This window comes from Trachurus trachurus (assembly GCF_905171665.1).
Source record: "Trachurus trachurus genome assembly, chromosome: 2".
NCBI lineage: Eukaryota > Metazoa > Chordata > Actinopteri > Carangiformes > Carangidae > Trachurus > Trachurus trachurus.
The window spans coordinates 3,452,179-3,467,406 of record NC_139914.1 but is presented as its reverse complement, the minus strand read 5'-3'; the positions used below and the strand labels follow the sequence as shown (position 1 = coordinate 3,467,406).

Here is a 15,228-nt window from a genome sequence, read left to right as displayed (position 1 = left end):
TTACTGCCAGGCACTGTATTTATTAGGGTCATTTGAATGACTAACTGATAAAACAGTAGGAAAAAATGAGCCACATGTTGTCGGACTGAACTGCTGTGTAAGCTCCTTTCTTGACTTCTCTTATCTACCTTCTTCACGTGACCATTCATGTTTCTCAACTGCTAACTTTAACTCATCCTTGCATCCAGTCCTGAGCACTCTTTTTTCTCACATTTTCAACACACCTATTATGGATTGATTGATTGTTTGATCAGCCGTCAGGACTTCTGTGACTTAGCTACTGTACATAGTCTCCTCCTAAAACAAGGACACCATTTCTTCATTTGTTTGCTTTGTCCAGTCTGCTAGGCTACAACAATAGCATCATGTTCAGCTGCACATGGACGACATGTTTTTATAACAAGAACAAAAGAAGAGGAAGATTAGATAAGGTGTATTAAGTCAAAGTCACAAATAGGCTATTAGAAAAGAGCAAAGGTCCACCTAATACTTATGAATGTCATAAATGAAGGTGTTGCACGTCAATTGCTTTAACTGAAGGAATATGCTTTTGAATGGTTAGCTCCATATTAGTGCAAGTTGGTTCCTAATGATCTGAATTGGAAACGGTAGTCATCTTAAAAGCATTAGTGGAGGCCGCCCTGTCTAATAGGATTTACATGAATATACAATTTACCTGCAAGAGCAAATGCATTTTATAGGAAGCACAAATCAATTTTACTTGTACTGTATCACATCATAAGATACATTATCTCACTGCACTTCACAGGGTCGAGCCAAGATCCAATCTCACCAGCCGAAAGCTGTGACTTTATTCTAATGGAAAACAAACATGTTGCCTGTGAACATTTTATTGATGCTGAGAATTCAAATGTAAATGTTAACTGTATATCCTCATAACATGAAATCAAGCCGCAGTTTGTTCTCTGTATTCATTTGCTGCTGCGCTTCCATTGTACGTTAATGCAGTTTGAAGGAGACACTGGTTTATTTTGTGTATGTGTGTTTCTGAATGAAGCTGTCTGACACTGGAATATGATCAAGGCTTTGGCAAAAAGCTACGTTTTAATTGCTCAAGTCTTTGTTGTAAAGTTTTTTAATTCATGGCTCAACCTTGACGTAAAAAGTATTTGATGGAGATTGTTTGCCAAACTGTGCTATCTGTAGTTTCTGGAGACTCACTTTTAGATTGCAGTGCTACTTTTATCTAGCTAATTACTGGAATCTTCTGCTGTTGTTTTCTCCACGATATCAGAGTTAAATGTATCCTATGGCACAGTGGTTATATAAGATCATTATCAGGGGATGAGCAGGGAGCTCATAATTGTCCTGTTAAGTCAGATGGTAGACTTTGACCAAACTAATGAAGAGTTACTGCACATCAACAGGTTCTTTGACATTTAAAAACATTTGAATTTAGTCTCCATAATAAACCAGAGGCATAAACCTCATTCAACAAGGAGGCGAAAACAAAAGATGGTCATCATGAACTGTGCTCAGGGAGACTGTATGACATTACAGACATTTCTTGACAGGTTAAGGTAACCTCCACCATCTGTACACTTAATAAGCTGTGTACTATAAACACACTGGGTATGTTATTCAGTCTCCTTCAGTTTAAATTCAAGTCTTTTTAAGACCATTTATATCAAAAATTAATACCTATTTCACGGCCCTACCGGCAAAGAGAAATGAAATCCTTGAATTTCAGAGCATTTACTGTAGATTAACTGTATCATCCTACTATTTTTCTGCTCTTTGTGCTCTGCTAGGGATGTAACAATGTAGTATCGTATCAGGCATCATTATATCAAAATCTCACTGTATGATAATACCATATAGGCTCCACAGTACAAGATTTATTCCACTATCCATAAGTCACCAAGAAGAACATTGATCAAAAATAATAATCGGGTTGACAAATTCAACTTTTGACGAAAAATGCAATACGGAGAGGTTAAATACAGCACAGCTTTTAAGACCCAGACATCAAAATTCAAGACTTTTTCAAGTCTTTTTAAGGTATTATTTCAATGCTTTTAAGACTTTTTAAGACTCCGCGGGAATCCTGTAAAGTGTAAGAATCTAGCAGAGCAGGCTATTCGGCTTTTACACTCTGAAACTTTGAAGCTACTTCATTGATTGCAAATCAGATCTGTCCCCCATAGGATCTGTTTTCAACATAGATACCAGCAGAGGTCAGTACAGTGTTGAGATCCGTTCAAACCTGTAGCGTATGACGATCATAGAAGTGGGACAGAGACAGAGTGTGTGACAACACCTTTACACCTGATAACATAGGGGACAATTTTAAAATTCAAAAATAGTCCATCAATGTGAGTTAGAAAAAGAGGATGTTCTTTTTGTTTTCAACCAATGGTATGTAGCTTCATCACCATTCACACTGAGCTCTTCAATCCAAGCTACAGTCCATGGAGATTAATTATGTCAGGAAGTGCAGTCTTTCTTTATTCTGGGCTGTTTCTGTCTCAGTCTGGCTGCTGTGTGGTTTCACTCTGACAGTAAAATGCTTGCATGTTAACTACGCCTCAGCAACTTAAGTCTTTGTTCCCGCTCCTTTGCTGACATGTGCATCATGTCTATTCATGAGCTGCTTATAAGATGCAGAGACAAGACCTGTCTCTTCTTCAGCCCCGTGTGCACAAAACCAGGATGTGTGTGTGTGTCCTAGATAAAAGAATCAAAGAACACATCATGGGTTGTGTCTTTATAATGATGGATGAAAGCACTAATGCTTTTGGATGAGAGAGGCAGGCCACTCGTCTGTCTGTGTATATGTGTGCATAATATTACCTGAACCCAGTGGTTGCATGATAAAGTTTAGTTTGACACAAAGGCTTAAACATTGCATCACCTACCGAGTATTTTCCTCTAGCATTTAATGAACACTCCAGCACTTCGCTGCAGCGTTACACTGTTTTTACGAGATGAAGTAAACTTGGAGGTTGCATGTGGCGAGGAAAAGCTGTGTCAACATCTGCACAGGCTGCAGAGTCGAGGAGACCCGCAGGTTTTTTGGTTTGCATTCCTGAGGGGCCTTCGGGTTTCTGAGGGTCAGTGGACTTTAAGAGGTGAAACGTCTGCTGGTGCTGCACTGAAGTGTGTGAGTGTTTGTCTTTGTCTCTGACAAACCAGTGTCATTATGTCCTGTATTAGTATTTTTAAACAAGACTTCCAGGTATGGGAGAAAGAACACGGTTGTGCTTACGACTGGTTTCACTTGTGATAAAGGCACTGTAACGTCATCAAATAAAGTTAATGTCATCATCATTAATATTATTATTATTGTAGTAGTGTATTTTTGAACTTTGAATTGCCTAGTCTTTTGCTATACTTGCTAACCATCATCTGCCTAAAGCTTCATACTTACCTGGACACAAAGGGAGAAAGGGAAATCAATTTTTCTTATCCAGTTCTTGGCAATTACACAAATAATGAATTAAGACAGGAGACAATTTTATCTTAAGACTGGCAGCATGGGGAGGAGGTAAGCCTGGATCTGTCCAAAGATAACACCTTTGACACAATTAAAAAAAATAAATAATAAAAACTGAAGAGATTCAGAGGTGCTGGTAGGCAGTTTTAGTTTGCTTTAGACAGAAACCAGGCTGCATGGTTTAAGGCTTATTGTTAAACTAAGCTAAAATAATAACCTCACCGACAGGATTAGGAGAATATCCTTGGGCGACAAGGAAGGCCTGACAAAGAAAGATGTCAAAGACTCTCATGTCAAACACCTCTGAATACACACACCTAAGGACATGCACTGGTAATCAGGTTGATTTTTGTCTTGTATCTGAAGGTCATTTACTTGACAGGTACCATTTGTGTTTGTCTACACTTATGATGAGGAGAAAAACCGAGTGAAGAAACAGATGCTCCCACACCTACATGGTACAATGAAGCAATTAACATTCATGTCATGAAAATGTTTCTACCCTGAATGTGGGCGTCTCTTCCAGGCTGACTACAGTATAGAGCACGTGGAGGACTTGATCAATGCCAAGGAGCATTAAACACTGAAGCTGACACCTTTCTAAGACACTTGCTCTTCGGTCTTTCCTTTAATCTGTCACGCTTCTGGGGTTCAAATGAGATCAGTGAGCACAGTCGTCATTATTATGCATACATGAACTGAGGTAATATTAATAATTCTCTGGTCAAATTAAATCAGGGAAATAGCGATACTTCTGAAACAGCCTCGGTTGCTGTGAGCACACACAATATTTTTCCATTGCCATCCATGCAACTAGTAGATTGCAGATGATATGCAGCAGGTTTCCTACTGTATATGACAATATCATTTTGTCAGGATGGCTGCTTGTCTCGGTCACTGCCCACAAAACTGTAAACACTGTCTACAGACAACTGTACTGTGGTGACCTTGCCCTACTTTACCTGTATTATCTGAACCGGTCAGGTGACCGTAAAATCCACAGCAATGCAAACAAACTTGCTAGCCCAGCATTGTTAGTACTTGAACATGACGTTTCACTTCATTGACTTGATAACTGTATCTGCTAAACACAAGCGGAGAGACTTCTTCTGTGACTCGTGGCAATTTCACATCTGAGCAAGTTCTCGCTGCAATTCAGTCCAGATTAATCCAGATTTGCTGAGTGGTAATTCCTCATTCTGGATGCTGCAGCCCGAGTGCTACTGTAAGAGGGACTGCAAGATACACCTTGCAGTCCCACTTAGCGCTTAGCGGGCTGCAGCATCCAGAATGACAACACTGAAAACACCTCACTGGCTGCAGCACAGAACTGACTTCAAAGTGGGTTTTCAAAAGGGTACGGCTCCTGCTGCCCCACTCAATCTTCTTTTAAAACCAACCTCACCAGTTAAATCTATGTCTCTGTGTCCTATACACGGGTATTGATCACTGTGGGACAGTCCATATAAAGCAGCTGACTACACAACGGTACCCAATTCATGACATAATTTCATTTGCTATATGAAACGCTCTTTGGTCGGTAGTTTTTATTTGATTCAGGTGCCCATTGTACTCACTGTAAGTTTATGCATGTTATTACTGTGCTCCATTGTGGTTCACAGAGCATACTCATGCACCATTTACCCTGTCAGAGCAGCAACTAATAATTCTGCATCGTCAAAGGTCAAAGTCAATCTTCCTGTTTCTAGCTTTAGGAAAGATCGATGCATGCTCATTAGTATTGAGTTCGCTGTCCTTCGGCGAATGAGGAGTCTTCAAACAGGACGACTCACATTCCCTTTTACGCACAAGAGAAACATAAGAGCTTTTACTGAGCTGCTTTTTGTGTGTGGATTTAAACAACAAAAATTCCTCTACTGGAGCAGGATGTTCTGGCGCCCTGGAGTATCTGAGACTGAATACTAGCTGCCATCTCATCAGACATGCTGGTCATGACCAGTGCAAAGACCTTGATACAGTGAAAATAAATACGGAGCAGCTGCCAAATTCGCATCGGAGGTTTTGGATTAGGAGGCAGAGGGGGGAGACTTTTGGCATCACATTAATACAACACTATCTTCAAACTGTGGAAGAAACATCAGCACACTGGAGCGCCACACACAAACATTTGCCTCCCACACACAAGAGTAGTATAAAAACAATTGAAGTACTTGCAAAACCATCGGCAGGACTGACAACAAGCACACAACAAATCACAAACACAAAGAGGGATGCCCTCCTCCTCCTCCTCCTCCTCCACACAGCAAACCAACTCCCTTTTCCTCCTCCGCAGCCTCCAGACATTTTTCAAAGCGTCAGTATCATCTCGAGCAGCAACACATGAACCAAAACCCTGCGGCACTAGTGAGATTGTTCCCCATAAACCGAGCCATCAGGACTCCCAAAACCTCTCGCCTCGCTCCTGTGGGTCGGCCAAACAGCCAAGTGGAAAATTTAACAGCCGTTTCCACGGGCCACAGGAAATATTCTCAACTTCTGAAACAAATCCTTTTGAGACGGTCGAAGTGGTGGTTGCAGGTCCATCCCCATGCCAAAAACCAATTTGCAGCCATGGATGGCATTGTGCTCTGTAAATCACCAGACAATTTAGGGAAAAGGAAGTTTGCACTCTCCGCAGAATTATGGCTCTTTGTCCTCCTGATGATTCCCCTGACACTCCTGCAGGACCTGGAGGTTGTTCAGTCGAGCAGAGAAATCAACTTCAGAGAGAGAAATTGTTCCGTTATCGATCCGCGAGGTGGAACGCTGAATTGAACCATTTCAGTGAAAGAGGAGTCCTAACAAAACTGATCATAGAGCTGAGAGAGAGAGAGACCTGGAAGAACTTTCTCCTCCAACATAAACAACCAAAATCGTAATTAATGAAATACAAATCAGTGCAGCAATTTTCTTGCTTCTCTGCCTCATTAACCATCAGATTAACCTTGGCCGTGTCTCAGCTGAGAACCGCTGGGCTTCAGGTAACCCTACAGCAGTCTGAAGCTACAGTATAGCTCCACCTCTGCAGCTACAGCAGTAAAACACTGGATGCATCACTACCTAATACATGTCATGCATCAGCCACAAGGCCATTATAATATGTTTTGTCACTACCGCAGCCCATTTGCATCATTTATTCTGCCTGTGCACAAATGCCAACATGCACTACTACGGTATATACATTTAAACTCCATTGTTTCCATAAACTTTGCATGGAATGTATGAAGCGATTTTCTCAATTTGAACTCACTCCATTTTGCAGCCTTATCCACAAGTTTCCGACGTCATCTATGGGCAAAACCGGAAGTCAGTTTTGCCGGTTTGGTGGAATTGTACGTTTACGTTTCCATGGTTTTCAGGCGTTGTCATAGTTGCGGTAAACGCATGGATCTATTAACGCTGGCTTTTAACACAGATGTCAATTTGTGTGATATCCACTGTTAAAAGCTGGTGTGATGATCCATGCGTTTTACAGATTTTCATTGGGGGGAAAAAAAAAAAAAATCCATGCATTTACCGCGACTACCGAAACCATGGAAACGTAAACATAACATTCCACCGGAAGAGCAAAACCGGCAAAACAGGCTACGTTTTTGACGTTCGGAAAAAGGTGGATAGATAAGAAGCCTATTCATGTACTGCTTGGCTAAATTATACAGCCTGAATTGAATGGAAACACAGAGAGAGAGAGAGAGAGAGAGAGAGAGAGAGAGAGAGAGAGAGAGAGAGAGAGAGAGAGAGAGAGAGGAAGGGAGGGAGTGTGAGGATGTGTGTGAAAGAGAGATAGAGACGGAGAGCTGCTCAGTTGCCTTAGCAGCGCCAGCTTCATTCCTCCACACTCCGCTGCTGGGAGCGCTGCGCCTCAAACGGGCTCTCCCGACACTCAAACTGTCACCCTCCGGTTTACCGTCACTTATTCACGCTTTTTCATTCAGAAAAACTCAACTTTGGACGTGTTTTCGCCCAAGTTTCACCACGCGCCCCTCCTCACCCCCCTCTCCAACTCTCTCTCTCTCCCATTCCCCGGGTGTTATGAAGGCGAACAAAGCGACGGTGGCGAGTTGATTGATTCCCAGCGCGACTCCCGTCTTCAAGCAAACAGGTGTAGTACTGTAGGCTGCTGCTGCTGCTGCTGCCTAATCTCAGCGCCTTTACGGAGTTGGAGGAGGAGGATGGCTCTGCCGGCGGTGAACGGCAGTGTGCTGGAGGTGTCTGCGGGCTGCGTGGAGCAGGGGAACCTCAGCGTGGAAGTTAGCGACTACAACATGAGCTGCACCAACAGCTCCGTGCTCCCCAGACCGGCCACCAGAGCCAGAGGTGAGCTCTTCTCTTCTTCATTTTCATCATCATCATCTTCTTCTGTCACACTGTTATGTTCTTTTCATGGCATCCAAGTGCATCAGCCAAAACCATAAAGCAACATCTGGCAGATAAAATTGTGATAAATGTTTTTTAATATAGCTATTTCCATCCATAAAAACAAGTTTGTGTCAGACTTTGAATATTTCCTACAAAATAAAAGCGAGTTTGCAGCTTTTATTTCTTTAGAGTCCCTGCCTGAGCTGTAATCAGGCCTGGTGTGATTGGATCATAGATATTAAAATGTGCCTGTAACAGATACTAAAAGCACTTTTCCTCCATGTCATCACCCATGTTCTTGTATTTCTTTTTTGCTCCCTGACTGATGTGACTGTGTTTTTACCCCTCAAAATGATTTGCAATCAGGGCGACTTCCTCAGCCTCCGTACATGCAATCAATCACCAAGCAGCCCAATTTACTGCTGCTTCTCTCTGCGTCAATAATGCCACAGTATAGTCCCAGTGAGCCGCAGCCGTTTTACTAAGTCTGAATGTTTATTTTCCTTGTGTATAATTTTCAAATTGCTGTGCAGATTAAACCAAACACCAGAGGAGATAAGGGCCCCTAAGCTCTGTCTTCTATTAGGGCACCAGTGGGCTGATTAGGTAATGAGGTCTGAATGTGGGCGGGAGTACTTTTTTCTAATTTTTCCCCTTACTGCTGCTGCTGCTGCTGCTGCAGTATCGAGAAAATTTCAAATCTTCCCCCAACTAAATAATTCACAGCCGTTCCTCCCTCTGTGGCGCATTACTATTATTGACCTTATACAGGAGGCAGGCAGTGTAAAGGCTCAACTATCCCAAGAACAATCAAACACTGTGTGTGAGGCCTTGTTTGGTGTTTGACCAAGACACATGTCCTGCAGACAGATGGACGCCCCCACCCCGGTTCCTGTCTCCCTCTTTTCTCCAGGTGACTCACAAACACTGGTCTTTTATTTACCTTAAATCCTTAGCGGACCTGCTCTTCCTCCTCTGCTGTCTCCCCTCAGGCCAGAGCCGAGGAGCTGAGCCTGATTATGCAGCCGTATTGTTGCTCTGAGCTGCGATACTGTAGCCCTGGGACAGGAAATTAAAGCCCCACCCCAACCCACCACTTGTGGAATTGCCCATGTCAAACTCATTGAATTGGAGATTTTGCTCTTTGCTTGCAAGAGAACTGACTCAGGTTTATTTTGCGAGTTATGATGGGGGGAAAAAATGCATACAATTTGCACGAATCACATATTTCGAGCTTTGATTTTGATACCACCATCAATACACAACAAGCTGCGTATTTTATGTGTAAACAGCAGTTTGATCAACATAAATCTATAAAAATGTATATTCATGCATTGAGGACACTGCGGAGCACAAACAACTAAAGCAACAATCAAAAAGCCGGAGGGATTTGTTTTAGAAACCATGAATAGGAGGGAAGGGAACCCCTCTCATCTCAAGGCCACATAGACAACACTTCCTGACTGCAGGGTGGAGGCTTCAACCTTTATCTTTCTGAGCTTTTATCTTTCACCAGCCTTGGAGTCAAATGTCTATATGCAGGCAGCTCCGTTACACTGCTGCCACCCCGGCTTTCCTTTCTCTTTTAGTTACTGTAGACACTCAGGAGGTGTGCCTCTCTTGGGAATGATGGGAGACTTAAACAGGAGGAAGAAAGAGAGAGAGAGACTAGGCCAGAGCTGCACGCTGGAGCTGGAAGTTAGTTAACTGTCGTTTGGCAGCTGCTGATTGGACCAACGTGGTCAACAGCTGGAGCAGCAGCTGTATCTGTGGCCCGCTGCTCAAGTGATAGCTGGGGCTATTTGATGTTCTTATTATAGTCGGTGTATTAGCTGCAGCAGTTTCTGGTCGGCGTGCTCCCACCAGGAGAAGCTGAGCTGAGAATATTTTGTCTTTATTTAAAAAAAAAATACTGCTGTAAGGTACTTGACCCTGATGCCACATATCAAAGGTTTCCCTCCTTCTCTGAGTCATAACTTCACATAACTTCACATATCTAGACACACAGACATGATGAACATAGTTTAAAATTCAGTGTGACTCACACCTTTGAGATGATCATTATCTCCAGTGTCCAATGCAAATATACGTTATAAACCAGCTTCAACCTCTAACCACTGCAGAACTTGCCTGAGAGTCTTGTAGTTTGATTTTAATGGCTGCAGAATGTATGTAAATACCCAAATGCAAAATAAATTCATTTTGGTAATGAAAAATGCTATTTATTTTTTTTATATTCATTTATTTCCATATTCCTGCAGGCATTTAAGTATTTATTTCTATGTATAATTTTGTCATCTTTGTCCTTCATAGTTAATTTTCTCACAGTGAACTAATGACTTGAAATTGAAGTCATTAAATCCTATAGGATTTGTATCTATGTGTTAATTCTGCAGTGCAGAGCTGCTGCAAAAGCTCCTCCAGTCCAAACTAGAAACAACATCTGACATAGTGTACATCACATTATAATCATCACTGACTCTGGACTCCTGAGAGCAGTTCAGTTCAGACGGGGTCTTGTTTATGACCTACAAACATCTGTAGCTGCACCTTGGCTCAGCCTGGACACTCTCCCATTGCCGCTGATGCAAAGTGGCACTTTGCTGAGCTCGCCCGGTTCTTTGAGTGCATGTGAGATAAGTAGTCATGAAGTGAATCTCATAAGCATTAAAATGACACTGTTTCGCTTTTCAGAGGAAGCGACACAGAAAAAATAACGACAGGAAAACGTACTGTTAGTGTGGAGAAGCTGTGCATGGCTCCAACAGAAATAGCTGTGAAAGGGGAGGGGGAGCTTGCGGGAGTTTATTATACAATATCTTACCAATTTCTAATATAGGTGTCTTGTTGGAATTAACATCTCGTTCCCTTTGGGTATGTGCGCGGTAATGTAGCTTGTCATAACATGATCACAGTAATCAGATCAAATAATTGGAAAAATTTCAAGCGACCTGGCGAGGTGGAACAAACGACGCAAACGCAGGCACTGACGGGTACAAAATATTTAGAGCTTCTTCACTTCCTGATAATGAGATGCTGCCGACTAGAAATCCCTCTGTTTTAGTATAGATTGGCGAAGGGAAATCAATAAGAGATTAAGGCTTTTATATGCAACAGTGCATATCACAGATGGTGAGGGTGTATATTGATGTCTGAGGAGTATGACAGCGCTAATAAAGATCCCCTCAAACATGTGCAGCAGTCCTTCAGCTGTGCAGCAGCTGTATTGATCCGTAATGCCCTGCCTTGACTTTATTAACTCACAATAGCAGAGGAATGGATGGGGGAGGTTGAGGTGGAGTTTTATGGGTTCATCTGGTATCATTAGACTCAATGCATATGATGCGTGACTGAATTCACTGGCCGTTAATCCTCAGTGATGCAACTCTAGTCTCCACAGTGTAAGTTAAAAAAAACGTAAAGAGCCGTGCTTTATTGGGCTGTCGACCCTGCGGTCGCTGCATGATTAAGAGGCTTAATGACTCTGATACATATGAGCGATAATTAGTGATCGATTTCCACTCTGGTACCTTTGAATCCTCCAAACTTTAGCATCTCTACAGTCCCGAGGAAGTCAGTAATTGGACGGCGTTGCGTCCCCTTCGGAGAGAGCTGGCGCCTGCTGGCTTTGTTTACATAGTGATTTATTAGAATCAGCTGGCAAACACCTCCGCCGAATGATTAATTTCATTCAAAAATCCCATAAGAGACAGCACTTGTAGGATAGTTAATTTCGCTTCTTTTAATGAGTTTCTTGCTGCCAGTTTTGAAATGACTGTTTTGTTAAGTAGATTATCAAGGCTTTATAAAGAGGCTTGTTTAGGGTTGCATTCACCTGATTCGACTGACTGACAGGTCAACTCAATAGCAAGCAAAGACTGACCCCACTCTTATGTCTCTTGCTAAATATGAAGCAAGGGTCACTTGGCGCTTGCAGCCTGTTGCAGCTGTTATCTTAGCACAAAGACATCTGGCCTGGCTTTGTCATGACACTATTTTATTTTAGAAGGGGGAGATTGCCTTGCACAGCACAGATAGGAACCTCACATTGGTGCCGATGGTTTCAGGAATTGAGTCCATAAAAAAAGGAAGGAGTTCGTTTTAACACTGATTTATTGTTAAAAAGTCAAGCAGCAACTCGTTTAACCCTGTGGGCTTCATCAAGCTATTACTATTTTATTTTATTTAATCTGTGCAAAAACTAAAGTGTAAAAATTCCAAGTAAGGAGTCACGTGATTATTAGATTTCCCTCTCCGAAGGTCTAAGGTCAAATGTCAAGGTGACATTTGTTTTGGCCTGGTGGAAACAATATCTCAGTAACTCCTTGAGGGAACTTCTTCAAATATTGTGTTAACTTCACTGTCAACAACACAAAAATGGCAAACACACTGGTTGGCAGAGTGACAAAACATAGGACACAAGGGGTTATTTCTGCTGATGGCCACTCTCGAGTCAAGGAGCAACAACACAAAACCATAATCAAGTTTTGTTTTTAGCTTTGACCTTGGAACCGACAAATGTTCCTGCCCTCGAGGAGCTGAGACTCACTGTTCAGAGGGCACGACAACTGCTGCAAGTAAGGTGTTTCATTTATCTTCTGATGAGAAGAAATCCAGAGTATTTTAGTTGTTTTGCCCTATCATTAAAATTTTAGGATAGGTAGCCACTTCAATTTGAGCAATTGTGTATATCAGTTGTGTTAAATGTTTGAGGAAGACATCTCTTTTATTGCCGTCGAGCAGTTTGGGGACGGTGCTTCCCTTTTGTTCAGGTATTGGTATTAACAGAGACGTCAAACTGACAAATTGTCTGGCCATGGGACAGGCTGTCTGTGAAAAGCAGAGGGTAATTCATCACAGTGAAGCAGCACTACAGACACTGTTTCTCTGACTCACTGTGCAGGAATGAGAGTCTGAAGTATTTTTCAGCAGCGGTGGAATTGGTCAACTCCAAACCGAAGCTCTGATAACATTGAAGAGAGAAGAAGTAGAGATCAGTTTTGGATGAACACTTGCAGAGGTAATTCATCCTTGGCCATATGAGGTATTTTCTTTTTGGACGACTCTGTAGTTTGTGAGCTCTGAAGTAAAAATGTGGAGGTTTGGGTGGAGGATGGGTATCTACTAGTTCGACTGATATTAACATTTGTTGCCTAATCCCAACTTGTTCATACACATAGATATAGCCTAATAAAAGTATTGGTATGTGTGATCATTGTAGACACAGTGTTGTACAGTTTGCAGCCAGCCTGCCGCTCAGACATTGGCAGGCATCTGTCCTCCTGTCATTGTGTTTGCAGGGACAGCAGAGTGGACAGGGATTTAGTGAATTTACCGCCCTCAAGAGAGACCGTGGTGCCGTAACTCTGCCTCAGATTGTCTGCTAAGTGTTTTACTTAAAATAGACTGGAGCTCACACACTCACACTGCACATGTGTTATCTGGCATCAGGCTTATTGTTCAGTACGGCCTGTTTTGTAGAGATGGTTCTTGTTAAGTTGGCTTGGTTTCTTCACTTTATTTCACATTAAAATATTCACTTTAGTTTCTAAAAAATATGTTGATGAAGCTGAGAGAGGATGAATTAATTGCACCAGAGGCTCACATGCATGTCCAACAGGGTCTCATGGGTAATTGAGAATGTGCTGAGCTTGTTTGTGCACCATAAACAAGCTCTTTCCAACTTCCTAAAATGTCAAAGTATTGCAGGATCGATACTATTCCCTCATGCGGTGATGGTAGAAAGACTAATTGAGTTGAATTGTGCTGACTGTAACTAACTCCAGTCATTACAGTGATAAAATGCGATACAGAGATGGGCTTCTGCACATTGAGCACTGTTAAATTGCTGTCAAAGGATTCATTTGCAAAGACCCATTAATACAGTGTAGTCATGTGTGGAGGGGTAGAGGGCCAACAGGTCAAAACTGCCATCAGTCAGATTTATACAGTCTAGATCTATCCAACAGGACGTCGGAGGGAAGTTCAGTGTTAGAGATCCTCCACACACCACACACACAAGGTGAGACTGGTCTTGGTATTCAGTGATGGTGCTTTCTCCTTGTGATTGATCTGAACATAAAGAAGAGGACAGGAGAACACGACCCTGATCACTATCTTTTGATTGAATCTTTTAGGATACAAGACACGCTGTCGTATCCCTGAACATATCCTGACAAAGAGGTTGTGCCTGCTTGGACATGACAAGAGCTGAACAAGATATGTCTCATGAGTTGGTTAATACGCTATTTGTGTTTTGATATTGCTACATTGCAATGTTAAAGGGATAGTTCACCCAAAATTCAAATTGCACTCATTATCTAGTACTCACCCTCATGTGGAATAAGGGCTCGGAGAAGTTTCAGAGTCCTCCGTGGCTTCTCTGAGTTACAGGGGGTCTCGGCGTAGCAGTGCATGTCCATATAACGGTTGCAAATGGATACCAACTGTCTTCGTAACAAAAAGACACACCAAAAAACATCCAAATACCTCCATGCTGCTCGTATGGTTCCTGGTCCGTCCAAATTGGACGAACCAGGAAGAGAAGCTTCCGCTACAAACAAGCTTGAAATATAGACTTATTACATTTTTTTCGGAACAATTTCGCATTTCGGGGCTTCAATACAAGACGGACATTACAGACGAGAACTATCCCTTTAACAACAGCCAATGCTAAGTTAGTATACCAACAGCTCGCTCTGACCTGTCCCATCATTTTCTCATATCACGTAGAGGGCGTAGTAGACGCAGCAACAGCTGAAGCTCTTGTAAAGCGCTTCAGGCTGTCTCTGTAAATCCTGTGGTGGAAAAATATATAAATCTTAAATAAGAGGCTAAACACTTTTTGAAGAGCTGTGTGGACACAAATCAGGCACAAAAGGCGACTGACCGCTCTGGGGAGACATTCATACTGAGAATGTTTGCAGTGGTTTATTCATAACTTGGAGTGTTTAGTAAAACGACTCCAAAACACAACCATTCATGGTGATGATGAAACGAATGCTGACGTCTTATACAAAGCAAATCCTTATTCCTGGAAAGCCAATTGGACAAAAATGAGTCAAGTGCAAAACACAGCCTGGTCTTACTTGAGTTGTGTGGCTTCACAGACAATCAATTACAGCTGTTAATTATTCTTCATTAAAGTTAATCAGACTGGATTATTCAACTTCCTGCGATGTCTCGAGAACCATGTCCTAACAAAAATGCAATACGTGACTTGATTATAGATTTTAAATTACCTTATATTCACATTTACCATTTTCGTGAAGTGACTGAATGAAAGACCCAAGAAAACTAATCAACGTTGAATTTGTTTATCTCATGATGACATTTAAAAATAAAGAGGTCTCTCGCTTGTGTTTCTGACTTTGGAAGAAACTCTTTGTGAAAAGAATGTAAATTTAATTACA

General features: G+C 42.0%; 1 protein-coding gene across 1 annotated transcript in view; it reads left to right on the top strand.

Annotated features, from left to right (window-relative positions):
- Positions 1 to 7,629: 7,629 nt before the first annotated feature.
- cckbra (cholecystokinin B receptor a) overlaps positions 7,630 to 15,228 on the top strand; it is a gene marked incomplete at both ends in the record, with an annotated part of 29,554 nt that continues 21,955 nt past the window's right edge. Inside the window, one exon of the mRNA XM_083990246.1 lies at positions 7,630 to 7,774. Coding sequence (XP_083846372.1) covers positions 7,630 to 7,774 — 145 coding nt within the window. The remainder of the gene's footprint in view (positions 7,775 to 15,228) is intronic.